The sequence below is a fragment of the Stylophora pistillata genome, chromosome 13 (assembly GCF_964205215.1).
Source record: "Stylophora pistillata chromosome 13, jaStyPist1.2, whole genome shotgun sequence".
Taxonomy (NCBI): Eukaryota; Metazoa; Cnidaria; class Anthozoa; order Scleractinia; family Pocilloporidae; genus Stylophora; species Stylophora pistillata.
In genome coordinates this window covers 20,300,684-20,320,627 of record NC_142531.1, presented here as the reverse complement: position 1 = coordinate 20,320,627, position 19,944 = coordinate 20,300,684, and the positions used below count along the sequence as shown (strand labels likewise).

Sequence of the window (19,944 nt, the reverse complement as noted above, 5' to 3'; positions counted from 1 at the left end):
ATCGATACTTATATAAAGAACTTTGAGAAAACTTCCCAACGAAAGCCTAGCTACAAATCATTCTCTGATGTCGTTTGTGATCGGCTCGACACTTTCGTCTTATAGCACAAAATCCCCTGTTGCCGATAAAAAACTATCCTCCGAGGCGCTAGTCAAACACTCTGAGTCATCTCCTGATGAAACTTGCGAATATTCCTTTTTCTGAGCTGGACATATTTTCCGATAATTTCTCTTGCCAAGAAGTGTTTGAAGAGAATCTGTCGTCACGATGGGTGTCAACCGCTGAAAATTGACGGCTCAACTGAAACCGAATTTCAGTAATGGCGAACGGAAATCAGTGATTTTACGCCTGAGAAAAATGGTGGTAAAGAGTATTTCTGTACCTTAATTTTAACATCTTTGTTTATTTCCGAACCCAAGGTACTATTTGATATTGAAAAACAGTGGAAAGAAAAGAGACTTTTTTCGTCTTAGAGGCACAAACCAAATAACGACATATAAATATTGTACTACTATTAAAAACCAGGCTTGCTTGCTGTAGAAAGCAAAACGCGGCAATCCGGAATCTGGAGCGGTGTCGAGATCTTAGCGGGGATCTCGAGTACCTCAACTATTCAGAACGAGCACTTTCTGTACTATCCGCATAATTGCTTTATTTTTGGTACACCCTTCCTGTGACTTTGGCGGTGTTTCGGCGTCATTGGGGTTTGAGCAGCGAAGCCGGGTCAGGTTTTGGGGATTGTTTGTGGTTTTATGTGCGCTTTGAAGCATTGACTTCTCGAGGCCGCTCTGCCACCCAAACTACGTCTTAAAGCGCTCAAAAAACGCCGGCAAAGCAAGCAGCAATCTTATTGGAAACATGTCTGAAAATTCACCCTGATATGAGTTTACAAATAAGTGTAGACGCACCGCCAAACGATGTTGAACATGAAAAGTTACTTAATGGACGATTAGTTTAACACAGTATCCTCTACTAGGAAATATTCTCTCTCTCGTTCAGTCGAAACAACCAGTTTAGTTCTAATTCACTAAAACCACAAACTATATTTAGCTTTGATAAACAAACTCCCACCTTCTTGCGGTCGCTGAAGCTTAGGCTGATCTCAAGGGTTTTCTGTTATCTCGACTACTTCTTTGACGATTATCCGTAAAAAAATAATTCTACAAACAGTCTTAATATGTCTTGCACAACGTTTGACACATCTCCAACTCAAGATGGTGACTTTTCATTCTGTCAGGAAAAGTTGTGTTGAATACATAATTCACCAACCAATAGCTTTGTAACCATGCACAGTTGGAGAAAAAAATGGCGGCAGGGAAGTAAGGTACATAAACGTTCTCACAATATCGTGAACTTTGTCTGCTTTTATACGTGTATTTTGGTGCTCGATTAATATAAAAAAGAGAATGAACAAGTATATCTGATTTTTTTACCTAAATTATAACGTAGTATTGAAACACATTTTCATTGAAGCTACTGTATTTCAGTGTAATCTGCATCTAACTGTAAAGCTATATGAAAGACTGGTGACCGTACCTTTGTTGTTCATGTTAAGCTAAAATGTTTTATCCAAAAATACAATGAAACAAATTATCTTTTGTTGCAGTTGTCAAGACAGCATTGTAAAATATGAAGATAGCTCTACAAACTCTCGTTCAATATGTCGACCCCAAAGATGACTTTCACAGACAAAAAGTACTTCTATACTGCAGAGGATTTCCAGTGGTCCAGACTGTGGCCTGGTAATGGAGATGAGAAAAATGAAACTTTAGAGTTGAGCAAGGTGAATTTTAAACTCAGTAGTTGATCTGTTGTTACTTATCTTAATCAGAAACTGAAATTTGATCATTTTTCTGTTGTATTTTCGTAAGAAAGAGTTACGATTGTTTACTGTAGTTTGACAAAGAGCTTCAAGAATGCTGGGATGCTGCATTGGAGGCTGGTTCTTTTGCATACAAATTGCATCATGTGGAGGGAAGAATTGTGCCTGGTAGATATGGAGTATTTGTCCAGGTAAACACTCTACCTGATAATATATGTTCTAACAACAAACATATGAAATACATATATATGAACTGCGATTATGAAACGTATATGTGCACGATCCTTCGCAGTAAAGCACTATTTAAGCAATAGTGAAAATCAGACCTGAAAAAAATTCAGGCCTGTACGGGATTCGAACCACTGACCTCTGCGATACTAGTGCAGCGCTCTAAGGATCATGCTCGAAGGATCGTGCACATATACGTTTCATAACCGCAGTTCATATATATGTATTTCATATGTTTGTTGTTTGATTTATCATCTACGGGTTTATGTCGAATTAATTTGATGGCCTTGCTCCCAGTTGGCTTGTTAGCTCAATTGGTAGAGCGCTGCACTAGTATCGCAGAGGTCAGTGGTTCGAATCCCGTACAGGCCTGAATTTTTTTCAGGTCTGATTTTCACTATTGCTTAAATAGTGCTTTACTGCGAAGGATCGTGCACATATACGTAATATATGTTCTGTTAACCCTCTTACTCCCAGAAGTGATTCACATGTAACTTCTCCCTATAATATCCATACACTATCCAGCAAATGGGTAATGAGAATACCCAAACATACTTGGTAGAAGTTATCTTAGTCTTTCACTAAATTCTGCTGGAGGGGAGGATTAACAATCAGATCTTTGGAGTTGAAGGATTGGTTTAGAGAAAACAGCATACATTGGGGAAAGCACCCTCTTAAGACAATCAATTCCAAAATCTCAATAGTCATTGTCTATATACAACCTACAGTTTGTATAATTTTAGTTTTGAGAAATTGATGTTGGATCAGATAATGATCCATTTGAATATTTTCTTCATTCTTGTCACTTGTTTACGTACTATTGTGTTGATATTGAGTGTGAGGAGAAATTATCTTTGTCACTCCATGGAATGAAAGGCTGAAAATGTATCATAATTTCTTGCCCTTTTTATAAATTTTTGTTTTCAAATTCAAAATGGAAATAAACAGGGTAAATTTTCATTGTCATCTTGATGTACATGATTGTGTTCCTGTAATAGATGTGGGTACTGCGGCTTGATAACAAAGAACCATTTGTAAACGTCTCCCAGCTCTGTTTTGAAAAACCTTACATTTACAGTCTTTCCATGATAGAATGACTCATACTAAGTCATGCAATTTCTATTAATTTCAAAAGAATTAATTTTAAGAATATTATACTTCAGTTGGCAGCTGTGCGAGGGATCACTTGAATCTCCTCTTGCCTTTTAATTTCGTAATCATAACCATCACAATGTGATTTGTGCATTAGCTGCTTTATTTTTTACTAATTATTCTGCAGAGTTGAATTTTACAGTGTCATCAGAGAGTTGGCCATAATTGGACACCTGTAATTGGATAGTTAAAACAGCCAATCATGATAAATCCACTTGACTAAATCCACCAATCGCAAAACTCATCACAACAATCAGCAACAAAAGTGGAAAATTTCCAAATTGGAGGAATTTTTTATTAATTTAAAAGACAGTGTCTTTACTGGAGCTATTTTCTCAAATAGATGTATGGGCGGTGCCTTGCATGCGTCCTCATGTCCCATTTGCACCAGCCCTTTTGACCTTTCCTCCTTATCGCTTTAAATCACTGTATATATATCCCATTTCTTTTAGGTCGTCTAATTTGCTGTATGTAATATATGTCATGGTCAATAAAGTTGTTAAAAAAAAAAAAGAGTATTGTAATGGTTATAATGTGTTGGCAACAGGACTTTGTGTCACCCAATTCAGTCTGTCATCGTACTCGTGATTGACAAATCGGACTCCCACTTCTCAGTTGTCCAATTTTTTAATTAATCACTCATATGATTACAGACTGAATTGCACTCCACTTGGTCTTATTACCAAGATTATAAATCTACAATTTATGAAGATGCTAATTCTTCTTTGTGGAGATTTTATATAATGGTTGTATTATCATATAACAATTTAAATAAGTGAGTACATGTACATCTTCAGGCATATAATTAAAGGATTTTTATCTTGTACTAAAACATCTCTGACCAGAGTCTTTGGAAAGAGAAATCAACTGGCAATAGTGTAATGTTGTATTTTGTTTTTTCAGTTGAATGAGATGAGATTTAACAAGAGAAGAAAACCTGAATCAATAAACAGCATCTCTCAAACTTTTAATCCAGACAAATTCAACTTTACAAAAGTACACAGAAAAGAGGTAAATGTGTACTGTAGTGTATGCTTATAAAATAGCGTTAAAAGACTGTAAATGACAAAGCAGCTGCAGAAAAAGGGTAAGGAGACTAAACACATTATATTCCTCACTTTTATTATCCTTTTTAATCTTTCTATACTTTTTTATAATTTTTCCCTTTTTTTTAATGGCCCATGCTTACGCTTAAAATGCAATCTTAATCTGTTAGGTATTCAGGTTAATGACCTTTAGACCCCAAAATCACACACAGTACACTTGGGCTGCCTGTGACATCACAAGTTACCATTGGGCAACCTACTCAACTGTCAGATTCTAAGATGTATTTTTATATACTTGTAGGTATTGTTTGCACTGTGTCCAAAGCACTTTCCAAGGAAAAGTACGGTAGATGATGATGATGAACAACATCTTTTGTTAATAAATGTCAGTCCTATGGAGTATGGGCATTGTCTGTTGATCCCAAGTGTCCTGTCATGTTTACCACAGGTATTGAATTATAAAATTCTGTTGATTTGGAATTTTTTTTTTTTGTTTGAAAAATGTTACTTGAATTAGACTTTTGTCTCTGGTCAAATTATGTCAATACAGTATACTAAAAAATCAAAGAATAGGACATGATTGATTAATAAATGTTCATTTGGCAATTGTAAATGATGAATATGAAATATTGCATGTGTGGAACGTAAATGTACATATTAATTCGGGACTGTAGATGCTGCCAGCCAATGCATATGTATACTGGTCAATAAGAATTTGAATATATGAAAATCATCTGCGTGTACTGCAGTTTCATGAAATGTATGAAAGCAATCCTTGCAGTAATGAACCCTACTATTTCCACCACTACATATCAAATAGGGTTTATTACTGCAAGGATCGCTTTCATACATGTATACTGGTTTTGATGTCTGCATTTGTGAGCCTGTCAGGTGTCATTGAGTTAAGCGGTTGTGAGATTGGCCAGAGTGGCAAGCAGTGTGACATTAGTTAGCTCTCTCATACTATTTTCAATTTTTCTTTTTATTAGCATTGCTCAGGTGTCAGCAGTTTCCATGAAATATTTGATTGCAGTGTAACTAATCACTCTCTTCTTGTATGGTGATCCATATTATATTCATAAACATAGGTGCTCACTGAGGAGGCATTGGTACTTGCTCTTGAGACATCCATGCTTAGTAATCACAGGTAGATGGAAATTAATTTTATTTTACACAAATCTTTAAGAAGAATTGTAGTAGTTTTTATAATGCAGCATTCCTCCCTCTGCCACTAGTGATAAGGATCAAATCCATCTAATTATTTTAATTTAATTTATTAGATTCGCCGACAGGCAGGGACACTGCAACAGCTTGCACCAATTACTGCGGGCCCAGTAAACCCACCCATCCCACCCCAGGGGAGGACATCCACCACACAGTAATCTCGCGCATGGGAAATTAACATCTCCTACCCCTAACCCTGCAAGAGACGGGGCCTACGGTTTATTTGTCCTTATCCAAGAAGACTAGAATATCTATCCATTTCTTGATATTATAGAAAGGTAGCAAATTCTCCTCAGTTATTTAAAGATCCTGAGTGTTGGTCCAGCTGGGGCTTGAACCCTCGACCTCCCGCACAACAGTCCGGCGCTCTACCAATTGAGCTAACCAGGAGGCAGTCTTATTATGATCAAGTTCTGAAAAAGAAAGGCTCATATGTAGGTGTGAGAATATTAAGGAATACAGGACTTGTGCTTCTGCTTTGAGCGCTCATTTTGGTATTGAGTTTCTTGTACTTAAAGTGTTGTTACCAGCCAGATTGCAGTCATGGGCAAAGAACTCCTGGACACAGTTCAAAACGAGACTTGACAAGTCCACTTTGTATATTTAGCCTCATTGATTCAGCCTGAGTCATTGCATGGATTTGTTTTTGTTGCAGAGGATTTCATGTTGGATTTAACAGTCTGTGTGCACATGCTTCAGTGAATCATTTACATTTCCATACCTGGTACAGTGAACACCCATCCTATCTTGAGACAGCTGTAAGTCAATATAGCACTCTAACAGCATAACTGATTGACGAAACGAGAAAGACTCTACCGTAGAGACATTTTGGCCCTATAGGAAGAACAAAGACCACAGAAAGCCTTACCTAGTGGTCTCGGTCAAGCTAACAAATACTGTGGGTTTTTTTTTTTTTTTTTTTTTGCCCGTATGAGCTCCAGTCTTGCAGCGCCTCTCTCCAACCTAGCCTGCTTGCCAGGCCCTAGCCTTTTTTTTATAATTTCTCCAATCGAGAGAAGTGTGAGCTGAGCGGGAGCCACGTAAGGGCATGGGTGAAAGCGAGCAAAAGAATCGACTCACTGGGAGAGGGGTGGAAAGGAAAGGGAGGGATTTACTCCTGAGGGATGAACTTTGAAGGACTAGCTCCTCACCATGTGGTGTTTGCAATTCCTCAAACTGTCTCATGTTTATATGCTTTTGATTAATGATTATTTACATGTATTTCACAGGTGCCGCGTCGCTTCTATAGGAAAATTCATTACTTGACGAGGGAATTCCGCATGAAATTGCAGGCGAAAACCGATATCGCATGAATCGCGAAGCGATGAGTGCGATATCGGTTTTCAAGTGCAATTTAATGCGGAATTCACGAGTGAAGTATTCGATTTTCCTTGAATTGCATAACTGAATAAAAATGAGAAAAAAAAGGAAACAGCGTTACTTAAAATTGATGTTTACATAGATGCGAAACAATATTACTTAGCCTCGTTTTCAACTCGCAATTCAACGGTAAATACCTCGCTTCGTTAACCAATCAGAATGCGAGATAAAATTCAATGATGCGATTCTAATTTAAATCAGTTTCCTTTCGTTATTAGCCTGCAGAGTAGACGTAATTTTTAGCGAGCTAGTGCTCAATATTTTCTCAGCGAAAAATTTGGCCGTCATCTTTGATTTTAATGGAAGCGGAAGGCTGGGGAGAGAAAGAAATTTGTACCAAGGGGGTGAGTGACAGTGAAAAAATAAGGAGGAGTGAGGATAGGGGAGTGGATTTTCGCCCCTCTCCGCCCCCTCCCCCTACCATCGACTCTAACTCGAAATCAAACACGGCCGGTTGGATAAAACGATCGCACGCTTCTTAACGTTAAAGTCCCTATTCGCCCTCAGAGTTAATATATATATTTTGATTCTTTGCGTTATCAGGATTAGTCTTCAAAAACAAGATTTTGCGATTGATTAAATATTTCCCGAGATATGCCGCCTCAAAGTTGCTCTTTTGGCCACGCCCTTTTGACTTGGCCGGGAGAGAATTACTGGGCCGAGTGACGTCACAGCAAAAACAGCTGTTAACTTCTTGTTTAAGAACATGTGTCTATTGCTGTAAAATGATGTGAAAATGCCGACTCGTTGCGTGGTCGCTGGTTGCTCAAATACACCAGATTCGTCTAAAGGCATATTCAAGTGAATGTAGGCACATCGATCGAAAGACGTTCTTGCTGTGACGTCATGAGGGACTTTTAGTTACCAGTATTCACTTAGTCCGGCCAAATCAAAAGGGCGTGGCCAAATCAAAAGGGCGTGGCCAAATCAAAAGGGCGTGGCCAAAGGACGAACTTTGAGGCGGCATATCTCGGAAAATATTTAATCAATCAAAAACAAATTTTTTGGAGATTAATCCTGATAACGCAAAGAATCGAAATATATCTAAACCTCTGAGGGTGAATAGGGACTTTAACTAATAAGACGCCTGCACTGCTGGCTTTTTTGTTATTGGCAATCCATGTCAGTATCCTTCATTCTCAGTTTCCCTTGTTTGTTCTTGATTTACTATTACTTCTTTGGTGTTTTGCTGTCCCACTGAGCCAATTCCCTAATTCACTCTGCAGAGTGCTCACTCTGACTAACTTTCACTTACAGGAACAGTGTATAAGTAGGTTTTTCATCTCTCAGAGCATTTGCAGTTCTCATGATGTGGATGTCTCTAGCTGTAAATATTTAGATCCGCCGGAAGTGTGAAATGAATTGACCCTCGTTGAGTTTGAAATGATTGTACACTGGTGGTAATTTCTAACAATTTTTCTTTCCTATTGTGACTAAAATTAGCTACCTGTTAGCTTAAATATCGCATTGGTATTAATTGTGATCACGATGGTCTCATTTTTGGTAAACAGGGTGTCAGCCTTGTTTGTGAAAACGTTTATGAAGTCAACGATTATCCAACTACGACGTTTGTCTTTGAGCTGGCACCAGAGACTGATGTTGGCTTTCTTGCACGGTAGGTAATTTGAATATAGGATGTTTCAAATAGAGAATGCCATGTAGCCTCTGTATCATATAAAGGGGCAAACTTATATCGGGACCGCTAAACCTCAGCTTACTATTCTTATTGCTTAATGGTGATTGTTTATTTTCCAGATGTTTTTGCTTTTCACTGTTATCTTATTTTGCACCCACAGCACAATACACAAAGTTTCGTCGTATTTTATCCAAGAAGAGGTCGCTCACAACATGCACATCATTCGAGGGGCAAGATGCCGTCCTAGTGTTCAAATGAATGGGCTTACGCAAGTCGACAGCGATGAATGTTCAGTTCTCAGAGTATACCTCTGGCCAAGAAACCCTGTCCATGGTGAGACAAGTCTCGAAGAAATAACATTAATATTGTTGTAAGAAAAAAAAGGATTAAAACCCTAAAGTGAGACCATTCACATGAAGCTACTATGCATTATTTTCAAGTTATACTGATTTTGTCGGTCAAAGTGGTTTTAACTTTGTTGTCTGTTGCCCAACATCTAGTGTATGTGACCGTTCACTGAACATACAAGTTAAGCCGTAAATGTTGCAGTTGAAAGTGGCTCGATTAAACACGAGTGCGTTGCACTATGTAACCTATCGCGCAAAGCTTTGGTCAAAGCCTCTATTCCCTACAGCTGGAGTGTGCGGGACAAGAAGAGTTTCCTCGACTCTTAGTGATGAAGACTTCGATAGCTTTCATTCCAGTGAAAGCTACGGGGCGGTACTTTCGCGTAGTACCGTGTCTAACTTTGATTCTTATCAAAGTGGTTACGAAGGCAAATGTATCTTTCGTCACACATGCATCATTACTCTTTTAACCGCCATCAAAATTTACAGAAGCCTAAGCGAGAGCTTTGAGCAAGTGTTGTATCAAAGCGTTCATTTCTTGTTTTCCGGTATTTCCTAATTTTTTCTTTTTCCCTTCTAGGTGCGAAGGAATTGAGTTCTTACGAGTCTGAAAAGCGACCTATCGCTGTCTACGAGTTTGCTGGTTCTCTGGCAGTAGAAAGTAATTAATTCAAGTTACTCAGTAACAATGAATGTAGTTAGTACTAGGTGGTTTCAGCCGAATTGTTACCAGGCAACACAACATACATTAGAATACAATGAAATATATGAAGTTCATATATTTTGAACTGCGGCATTAGATACGTATTTCGCTATTGCTTAAATAGCGCTATCTACTGCGAGGATTGTGCATCATACGTACAACATACATTGCTGCCACTAATTTTACCTACTGAAGCGCGGGAAAAACGCGGGTGACCAAATTGCGTTGCCTTTATTTTTGTTTCTGATTGGTCGAAAAGAAGCGCGAGATTTTTAGACCAATCACAGAGCGAAGTCAAGCAAAACCAAAACAATCCCGTCACACAAACTACTTCTTAACAGATGCCATCATTTTCTTTTCTAGCAAGGAAAACCTTCGATTCATTTACCGAAGAGAATTTCGTGGAATACATGGCACGAGCAACATTACCAGAACAAGAGTTTATCAGGCACAGAGAGGCTATACGAAAATTGTTGCACACATAGCGACTGAATCATTGTTTGCCGATTCTTAAATTAACTCTTGGGCCTTATGAATGGTATTTATATCTTTTGTAAATAAAATGACTTATTTTATTAGCCAGAAAAAAAAACAGTGACTTTTCTATGACTAACTGGGTATTATAGCTTGCACGGCCGGCGTACAAAGGGTAGAAATTTGAGCGTGAAGCTGAATCATTCAAGGTTATATTGAGTTCCCAAGCAGTATTTGGTATAGCCTACGAACAGGCCGCAATAATTAGTGCTTCGGGTCGAGTGTTCCTTCACTGGGGGAAAGTAGGACCCCTTGAGCAACAGGAGTTGGTAATAGATCTGCAATGGATCGAACACGCTTTGCGCTCGCTTCGTTCTGGTGGCTCCAATTTAACAATTTTCTCCTCCCTTTCCTCTTTGTGTGCCACCTACTTCTTAAACTGTGGTACTTCATATTAAATGGTACACTACGTTCTTCGATCATAACGAGTTATGGACTTTTTCAGTTTTGCTGAACACAGTTTTTGATACCTTTGTTTCTTTCACCATTTTCTCTAAACCCTTGATCTCTCGGTCTTCAAAATTGGAAGCAAGCAAGATAATTACAAACTTTGTTTTTTCGATAGTTAAGCTGACGTGAATAGATATAAATAGGCAATTTAAATCGGTTTTGTTTCTTTGTAGAAAATCTAGTCATTAGATTTTCTTTATAATTTGCATGCAGCGAGCATGTAACGATACTCACAAGTTAACACCATTTTGCTAACAATTTAACAGAGAGATCGTTGATTATCCCTTGTTGAAGGTTCACTCGATTTTGTAGAATTTCCTTTCTTTAAAATCAATTTTTTCTAATACTCCAGTTACTTATTTTCTTAAGTATTTTTGTGCCAAATTTCGTGAAATTCTAATGAGTGGTTCTCAAAAAATAGGCATATTTCCAGGAAAGCAATTTCCATTCAATCGCAATTGTTTGACTTACTACGCATGCGCTACATGTAGCTGGGTTCTTTGCACAGTTAACTTTTCCAACATATTTTTGTAATAAAAGATTAAAGCCCTCTATACACTGCGCTAACTATAGAGAAAAATAGCACAGATAGTGCGGGTACGTGTTGAGTAAATGAAATGACTGCTTTGTCGACGGCATGTTTGTTTTTTTGCAATCCTTGGCGCGCTGAATTGCATCAGCAAGAGCGCGCGAAAACTGTGTTCGTTCAGCCTTCACATATATGAAGTATCAACAAACCGGTTTGGCCTTGGGAACCAGGCAACGTATGCCTTCGAATTATTTTGAGATAAATGATATCGATCGGTGAACCCAATTTTCAATATAATCAAAAAGTGAGTAGATTTCTATTCTTATTTCATCAAGGTATTTAGTTTCATGCTGCTGGTTTCGTTAGGGCTGCATTGCCTTACGATTCGCTTGTACGACTTCCAAAGAAAACGTTATACAGTTTCCCTAAAGTGCTGTGATGACCGGCATCGATGTCGACGTGGATTTTAAACTAGAAGAATTTGATACATTTGCAGCTAGTGTTACATAAATTATGTCGATCGAGGAAAAGTTTTGATTCAAATAATTTTTGAACATAGATACACTCAATTTGAATATTTCAACCATTCGTTCTCCTTGTGTGAAGATTTACACATGTTTCTGGGATCGAATCTTTAATTTCAGTTAATTTTGTGTAGATCGTTTGTTTTTAAAAAAATGCACTGATAACACCGTAACACAAAGCCTCAAGCGCCAGTCTAATATTAAAATTAGATAGTCATAGCGGAAAATTAACATTTTCACTCTGTAGGATCAGAAAAAAAAAAAACCTATCGCTTTTAAAATCTTTTGAAATTTCATTGGGGTTCATTCAGGAGTTTGGATTATTACTATTTTTATTTTACCAGACTTTCCTTTAATCAAACTTTTATTTATATTCTAGAACAGCCAAACTGTACTGTAGAGCTGTGAATCCAAAACTATATGGCTGTACCATGTAGTGGGATTTGTTCATTAGAACAACAATTCAGCTACACTGAAAATGACTTTCACTGGCCCAGTGGATATGGTGATTGTGACAAGATACAACACGAGTTCACAATCAGCAAGGTAAAGTTGTGTAAGCAGGACACAGTTCATAACTCAAGTTATGTTCAACTTGATAGAGCTTGCATTGAGTTTTCAGTTGCTGATTTTCTAGTTTGATGAGAAGCTTCAAACAAGTTGGAATGCTGCTGTGGATGCAGGCTATTTCACTTACAAATTGGACTGTGTAGAAGGAAGAATTGCTCCTGGAAAATATCATTTGTATGTCCAGGTATGTCAATAGATGAATGTAATTACTAGACAAGAGTACATATTCTACAGTCATGGTTTTATATCATAATAGGGCAAACTGAAATACTGGTATCTGCCTCTGGTAGCCAAAAGTTTTTAAGTTCTTGATTTAGCAGTAGAATATACTGACAATTTTCGAAAGTTATTATGTGTTTGGTGCAGTCATAGGCAAATATTTTAGTTTGCTGTTTGCAAATTTGAAAACATATACTTTTATAAGTTGTTTAAAAGAACTGTTAACAGTAATTGTATGAAAGAAATGTTGTGTAGGCCTATGGTTTGACAAAAAAAATCATGACAGTGACTTCTGAAATACAAATTTGGTTATTGATTTGCAGACCATTTGTTCTTAAAAAATTATTTCTGTAAAGTTGTAACTAAATATCTTTGGCAAGCATATTTATGGCTGCCATAGCTATTAGTGATCAAAGAAACCTTGTACTCTCATGAGCAGTGAAAGATTTTGCCATGTTTCAAAGATCATGATTTACAGATTAATACTCACTCATTTTCAAAACTGTCATACAATTAAGTTGGGTCCTTACTTTTGCATTTTCAGTTGAATGAGCTGCGATTCTCAAAACGGAGGAAGCCTGATCTAATCAATAAGGTGTCACAGCCATTTGACCCATCAAAATTCAACTTCACCAAAGTACAACAGAAAGAGGTAACAGGCCGAAGAGCAGCGCTTATGCACCAAATTATCTAACCATTTCCCTATAGTGCTTTTCATGAGCTCTGATTGGCTGCAGTACATGTAGTTTGGAAATAATCACTTCTGAGCAGCCAAAGAGACAAAATTGAACAACAAGAGTTTAAATTCTAACACTTTTTTGGTATATTGACAGAAATAAACTAATATTTTTGGTTTTTATTTTAAATGTACATGACTTTTGTATACACCGAATGCAAATATGGCGTCCAATTTGAATTGCCATTGTTCTGGACTCACTAGCCTCATCTTCATGTGGAAATACAAAAGGATCATTACATGTGTGAGAGGCTAGTCAGTCCAGAACAATGGCAACTCAAATTGGACACCATATTTGCATTCGGTGTATACTGAAACAGTTATTTACCCCAGTGTAAATGAACATGGTGGATAACTACCCTCACTTTGGTGAATAATATTGAACTATCATGAAAAAATGCAATCCAAACTTTTTTTTATTATTATTATGCACGGTTGATTAGTGCTGTCGGAAGATTCATGACTATGTATAACACGACCTCTTCATGTATAAACACTACTGCTAGTGAAACTGATACAACACAATGAAGAACGTTATTTGTCTCAAATGTGAGATGTGAGATTTGACGACAATATATTTATGAAATATTATTGAACTGACACATGCTCTGTATATAATTTATCATTTAAGGTGATGTTTGAACTTATTCCAAAGCACAGGGGTGCAGTGACGAATGATCGACATGTCATGATAATTAACAATAGTCCTATTGAATATGGCCACTCACTCTTGGTACCAAGCATAAACTCTTGTCTTCCTCAGGTGATTGCTTTGAATGATGTCCAAATGACTCGGTCTATTTATTGTTTGTTCATCTTTATTTACCTTTGTGGGCAGATTATTGGAGAGATTTACTTCAACTTTATGATATACTTGATTGCAGAAAACATGACACCTAAACTAGCATGATCCATGAACAGTGAGACCCAACTGCTTTATTGGAAATGTTTGCATGAGCTGATACATAATTCAGTGTTAGCCCCTCATCTGAACAAAAATCATTCTGGATTTGTTGGATTTGCTCTGACAAAGGGCTAACACCTGAAGTATCAGCTTTAGATTCTCTTTTGACATGGCCATTATTTACATTTTGTTTACCAACTCACTTGTAAAACCCAATTATCTTGTACCCCCCCATTGATGAAGCACTAGAATTTCTTCAAAGACTAACCCCCCTTGATTTAACTAACACAGCACATCATGATTGACCTCTAGATATTAACTGAAGAGGCACTGTTACTAAGTATGGAGACAGCCCTGTTGAGTAGTCACAGGTAATAATTTGCATGTTTACATCCTTTTGCATTTACATGTATGATACTGTAGTTAAGTTTATGTTCAAATATTTGGTTAGATCAACTAAGTTGAAATTGTAGATTGGCCACTGCAAAGAGTTAAAAAGCTGATGTTTCGTGCATTAGCCTTTCATCATTCGCTCTGACAAAGGGCTAACACTCAAAAAGTTAGCTTTTAACGCTACAGTTGCCAATTTACAATTTCAACTCAGTTGATACAACCAAATTACCTTGTTAACCCCACCAATGCAGCACCACAGTTTCTTTAGAAACTTACCCCCTTTATTTATGTTCAAATAGCTTACTTTACTGCAAAATATGCTGGGTCAGGTTTTGCTATTAAGCCCAGACTTGTGTAGCACATTTGCAACATGTTTGAGGAAAGAGTTTGGTGTTGTATTAAACTGACACTTTGGTGTTGAGTCAATCAGGAACTCGCGAGACTGGAAGGTTCAACTTGGTGTATTTATTTTATTATTATTTTTAATCCTATCATGTAAATAAGGATGCAAGTGATGCCCATGCATGATACTTTTCTTTTATGGGGAGCAAAATAGTCTTGCAGGCAAGAGTGTGCAGCTCCCCTGAAACGAGGCATGCACTTTTCCAGGATTGCAATATTCATTCCCTTGTATCAAAGAAGACGTTATAGTTATTTTTGTGTCAACATATTGTGACTTCAAAATTTGTACTCATAAAATATCGAATTAAATTAAACAACGGCACAAGTAGATGAGATACACCGCTTTCTATGTATGTTGCTTTCAGAGGATTCCGTGTGGGTTTTAACAGCTTATGTGCGTATTCTTCCGTGAATCATTTACATTTCCATTTATGGTACTGTGAGCACCCATCTTATCTTGAAACAGTGGTAAGTTCGTTGGTCATTTGTCTTGGTAACGCTTCAACGTTTTGACTCGGCCTCAACATTTTCAAATTGAAGACATTAACTTACATATCGGTGCTATTCTCTACCAATCAGGATGCGATTCCCGTCTGTAAAGATGTATTTGAAGTTAGAGACTATGCTACAAATACACTTGTCTTTGAGCTGGGACCACAAACTGATGTTAGCTTGCTAGCAAGGTAGGGAAATAGCCTTCAAACAAAACAAACCAGCAAACAGGTCAAGAAACAAACAAACAAACAGACAAACAAACAGATTGGTGACACTGTAGGAGGCGGTTCATCGAGTCTGGCATTTTAACCGGCTATACCGTCCAACGCGAACTTTTAAGTCATGAGGTTCGTCCTTAAATACATGTACATGATATCGAAAGTCGAACAGACTGAACAATTTGATTAAAGTATTTAAAGAACAGCTATGATAGATCTCTCTCGTTGTATGCATCGCTAGGGTAACTAGCTAAAAATGATAGGCGAAGTTTAAAATGAGAAACTTATGCATGGTTCCAGTTTGAAGGGATATTCTTGATTAGTGAGAAATTGCCGTCCATTGATTAATCCATCCTGCTCTTGAAATCAGATGCCCTGCCCTCCATCGAGTTATGTACTAATTAGGAAACGTCTAGTAATTATTCTCGGAAAACTGGAAGATTTAACGGGTATTGACATCTCTCTCCCCCAACGCTTTAATTCGTTGTGACCTATAGGGCCTTTTCCCCGTTCCCACCAATAACGTAGCTCCATTTTCTGCCTTTCAAAGCACACACAATCCACAATTCCTCTATTCGCTCCGACGAAGGGCTAACGCTCGAAACGTCAGCTTTTGTAATCGTTACGGTGGCCAATTTACCATTTCAACTTTGTTGATATATCCAAATTATAGGGCCTTCTGTTTTGCCTCTTCAGGAAAATACATCAGGTATCGTCATATTTCGTGCAAAACGAAGTAGCACACACGTTCCTCATTCTAAGGGGAAATAAATGTAGCCTAAAGACTCAAAACGGCGAGTTTGTTAATGGAGAAAGCAGCCATCCTGTGATCAGAGTCTTCCTTTGGCCTCGAAACCCGGTCAGCGGTGAGTAGTTGTATCAATATGCAGTAAAGATCGGACCTTTCGATTTAAGCTTGCCTGAGCTAATCCTGGTAGTTTCTGTAGCATGATGAACGAGAAGGACTGCTTCACTTCCAACAAAGGCATCCAATCCATGGCGTTAAACTCCTTCGCTTTTGTATTAGGTAGTTCGGCCATCTATTGTAACGTTTCCCCGCAGCACACTGTTTTAAATGCGAGGGACAAAGGTTGCTTGTTGTAAAACTAAAGACCCATCTCTAAAGACAACTTTTTGGCCCGTTTTCCATCTCTTTCTTTCTCCTGGTCTGTTTACTGTGGGCGAATTTGTTTTTTGTTTGCTTCATGTATTTACCTGCCAGGTATGTATGTGTCAATAGGTACCCAGGTGAAAAGTTCCTATGATGCGGACGAGCGCCCTACCGCTGCCTTTGAATTTACCGGATTCGTTTCAGTAGAGAGTAAGTTCAGATATTTTCAGCAAAACATAATACCAGTCTCTAAATCACGCCAGACTGCTTGAAGTATTTATTTGTACAAAACGATGCAAGAGCTTTTAAACGAAGGTTAAATTTATCTTCAGAAGACGCCAATACCCAGTGTGCAGCATATATCAACGTGAACAAGAAAGTCTCTCTTGAACACAATGTTAAGGCTTGCTGGTAAACTTCGACAGAAAACTAATGAGAAAGGGCAATTCCTGTCTTTCTGAACGGTTGTTTCTATGAGGTCCCGTTTCACAGCTACATGTAAGAAACAATCGTGGTAGGAACCTATCAGAAAAGAGAACTTGAAAAGAATAAGAGAAAGGTCAAATGAAATAAGTAAAACCCCTAATGAATGCATGTCTTTTTTTTTTTTTTGCAACTATTCCGTAGGTTGTATTTCAGGTTTAGCCAATGACTTGCTATTTACGGTTGATCCTAACTCTGTACTGTATAACAGCCTTCAATTTTCTCCCAGAAGCCTTAGAAATCTCTTCTCAGCTTTCTCCTGTATAAACTTGCCTGAAAGAGGAGTGATGTAGCTGTTGTAAAGGCGACTGTTTGTTTTCTTTATAGCGAGAGAAACCTACAATTTGTTTACTGAAGAACACTTCTGTAAATACATGAAAGGTGCAACTTTACCAGAAGAGGAGTTTACGAGACACAAAGAGACGATACGAGAACTATTGAATAAGTAGACACATCTTTTAACCGCAGTCAGTGCCGGATGATAAGACTGCGATTCTGATTGCTAAGTTCTTACATTTTAACTATTCGCTAATACACCAGAAAAGCTCCATCATTAAGCCCCCCTCCCCTCCCCTAAAAAAAACTGAAACAAAACAAAGCAAAGCAAAACAAAAATAAAACAAAAAAAATACTTCTCTAAACTCTGGTTTCAAATATTGCCTGGCTAAAACGAGTATTATCGTTTTTTTTATCGTTGTAATATTTTGATTTTAGTTTGCGAAATACATCCCACGGTTTTATTTGTGCATCGTATCAATTGCATAAAAAGCACGAAACCATTAAAGCGTTCTTTGTGACTAGCAAGAACATCTGTCGCGCCTAACAGTTCGTTTCTTTGAAAGTCAAGCCCAAGCAAACAAGAACTTCAGAATCGTTCAGTGCGGCCATTCTGTTTCTGCGTATTTTTGCTCTGTTCTACAGTGTACTACCGTGGCATATTTTGCACGATCTCGTTACCTTATTTGGCAAAATGACGTAGCGGAATTTTAAATTTGGTTATTAAAAAAGGTGCTAAGGGAATCTGTAACTATAAGCTCCTTCATATTTCTAGGACTCCTGCTTTTTATCACAAAACTACAACACGTCAAAAAGTTCGAACCTCCGAATATTATGTCCTTTGTAAGCTAACACAGCTACATGAGCATGGCTGTATGAGTAAATGGAAGAAATTGTTCTGAGAAGAATTAAACACGAAGGCGCTATATAAGGAAGTCTTCCTTGGGAAGACCTAGGCTCATTTGTCAGTCAACGTCGACGTGTGCGGGTCAAATTTAACTGCTGGTAGACGAACAAAAGGAGCTAATGAGATATCTATTGTTTACTTCCACCAGCATGGTGGCATGAGGTAACTTGCGAACCACCTACTTCGATCTCAAATTTACCGCCACAAATAAAGACAGTTTCCATTGGAAAAAGGAAATACAAATCTCAAAAATTCTTGTTTTGTGATGAAGGCATAAAACAATTTTGAGGAATGCGCCCGCTGTTCACTGCTTTGGAGTAGCTGTAGCTCAAGCTGACTTGACTTTAAGAGTTCTACATCACACGACGGTTGATTGACAAATGGTCCAGTGAGACCTAAGGCTCCTTTTATAGCGCGCCTTCGTGTTTACGAAAGACCAAGCCGGGTTTCTTGACAAAAAGGAATTTTTTTTGAAGGAATGGGGTAGGGGCCTCGTTTTTGCTCCTATGGCCCCCATCCCAGTTTTCGTCGTCATTACGCATCTAAACGGCACAAATCTTCAGAAATTTAAAGCTAAGAGAGCGATAAGGAAGTTATTAGGATATCCTTTCTGTCCTCCAAGCGCGAGCTGTTAGCTACTAAGGATTGTGTACCTCTCCTTCCCTTCCCGAGGGCATAATAGCTAGGAGCTTTAGCAACGACGACGGCGAGGGCAACGAAAACGTCGTTTCGAAATCTAACTTTTCGTTTTTGTAACTCTTTCGAGGTTATTCCGATGTGTTTCACTTGGAAAATGCTGGCGAGCTATTCAGGGACTATATCACTACGAACAGCGTTAAAGTAAGGAGAAAGAAAGAAAAATTAACCGTCAAGCGCTCACGTTCTCGAGAAAACCTAAAGATTGGTTATTTCACGTAACGTTTTTTTTGCCGAGAACGGCAAAGAAATGTACCAAAATGTTCAACGCACGTGCAGGGCGATTGGTTTTGCTCATTAAGCCTATTGTTTTCTACCGTTCTCGTTGCCGTCGCCGTCGTCGTTGCTAAAGCTCCCTAATAGGGAACTTAAGCAGTCACGTCGGTTAAAAAATGAGTTTCTACTTTCAGTTAGAATTTCGAAAATGGCTGCATGTATTTACTGTCTCATAGGGTGCCAGACCTCAAACTCAACATAACGCTGAAAAGTAGCGTTGAGTTCCAAATGTAAATTAAAATAGTTCGTCGCCGCGGTTTCGGTTCGCAGACGACGCAAATTTTGGGGATTTCACGTTGTTTTGCAAAGGACGGCAAAGAAATGTACAAAGTTTTAAAACGCACGTGCTGAGCTACTGTTCTGCCAATTAGATCTATTGTTTTCCCACGTTCTCGTTGCCGTCGCCGTCGGGGTTTGCTTAAATTCCCTAATTTCTGCGCCGCGCCGGTTATAAATTTTCACCAATATGGTCTTAATCTAATCTAGGAAACCATAAAAGCGTATGAAATTTATTTTTCTTTACAATGAAAAATGAGTCTAAGTTAAAGAAAATTAACCAAAATGTAACATTTGTCAAGATATGGAGAACTCCGGAAAAACCGTCACCCCGCTCTTCCCCAGGCCCCCGGCCCTTTGCTGCTATTATCATTCACTATTATGGTAAAAGACGAAATAACATACT

General features: G+C 38.1%; 2 protein-coding genes across 3 annotated transcripts; both read left to right on the top strand.

Annotated features, from left to right (window-relative positions):
* The first annotated feature begins 1,063 nt into the window (after positions 1-1,063).
* LOC111320317 (GDP-D-glucose phosphorylase 1) lies at positions 1,064-10,131 on the top strand. The gene is made up of 11 exons (XM_088742300.1): positions 1,064-1,325; positions 1,608-1,784; positions 1,898-2,014; positions 4,107-4,214; positions 4,551-4,697; positions 5,338-5,396; positions 6,129-6,231; positions 8,365-8,468; positions 8,650-8,822; positions 9,417-9,497; positions 9,903-10,131. Exons 2-11 carry the CDS (start codon positions 1,662-1,664, stop codon positions 10,022-10,024), a joined length of 1,137 nt encoding a protein of 378 aa, XP_088598426.1. The 5' UTR covers positions 1,064-1,325; positions 1,608-1,661; the 3' UTR covers positions 10,025-10,131.
* Positions 10,132-11,253: 1,122 nt separating this feature from the next.
* LOC111338205 (GDP-D-glucose phosphorylase 1) lies at positions 11,254-17,853 on the top strand. Of its 2 annotated transcripts, none has more exons than XM_088742302.1 (11): positions 11,254-11,356; positions 11,956-12,122; positions 12,214-12,330; positions 12,910-13,017; positions 13,733-13,864; positions 14,318-14,376; positions 15,166-15,268; positions 15,380-15,483; positions 16,210-16,379; positions 16,754-16,834; positions 17,435-17,853. In XM_088742302.1, exons 2-11 carry the CDS (start codon positions 11,997-11,999, stop codon positions 17,554-17,556), a joined length of 1,122 nt encoding a protein of 373 aa, XP_088598428.1. In that variant the 5' UTR covers positions 11,254-11,356; positions 11,956-11,996; the 3' UTR covers positions 17,557-17,853. The 2 variants fall into 2 exon arrangements, with proteins under 2 accessions (XP_088598428.1, XP_088598427.1); XM_088742301.1 differs by lacking the exon at positions 17,435-17,853 and adding an exon at positions 17,264-17,428.
* The last annotated feature ends 2,091 nt before the right edge of the window (positions 17,854-19,944 follow it).

What these genes read in the sequence shown, in the direction of transcription:
- LOC111338205 (XM_088742301.1), top strand. Translation starts at nt 11,997, where the DNA reads ATGGCTGTACCATGTAGTGGGATTTGTTCATTAGAACAACAATTCAGC. An exon ending in CCAAAGTACAACAGAAAGAG is followed by an intron (nt 13,018 to 13,732) that starts GTAACAGGCCGA and finishes TTATCATTTAAG; the next exon opens with GTGATGTTTGAACTTATTCC. An exon ending in GATGTTAGCTTGCTAGCAAG is followed by an intron (nt 15,484 to 16,209) that starts GTAGGGAAATAG and finishes TTGCCTCTTCAG; the next exon opens with GAAAATACATCAGGTATCGT.
- LOC111320317 (XM_088742300.1), top strand. Translation starts at nt 1,662, where the DNA reads ATGTCGACCCCAAAGATGACTTTCACAGACAAAAAGTACTTCTATACT. An exon ending in AAACTTTAGAGTTGAGCAAG is followed by an intron (nt 1,785 to 1,897) that starts GTGAATTTTAAA and finishes TGTTTACTGTAG; the next exon opens with TTTGACAAAGAGCTTCAAGA. An exon ending in GCCAAGAAACCCTGTCCATG is followed by an intron (nt 8,823 to 9,416) that starts GTGAGACAAGTC and finishes TTTCCCTTCTAG; the next exon opens with GTGCGAAGGAATTGAGTTCT.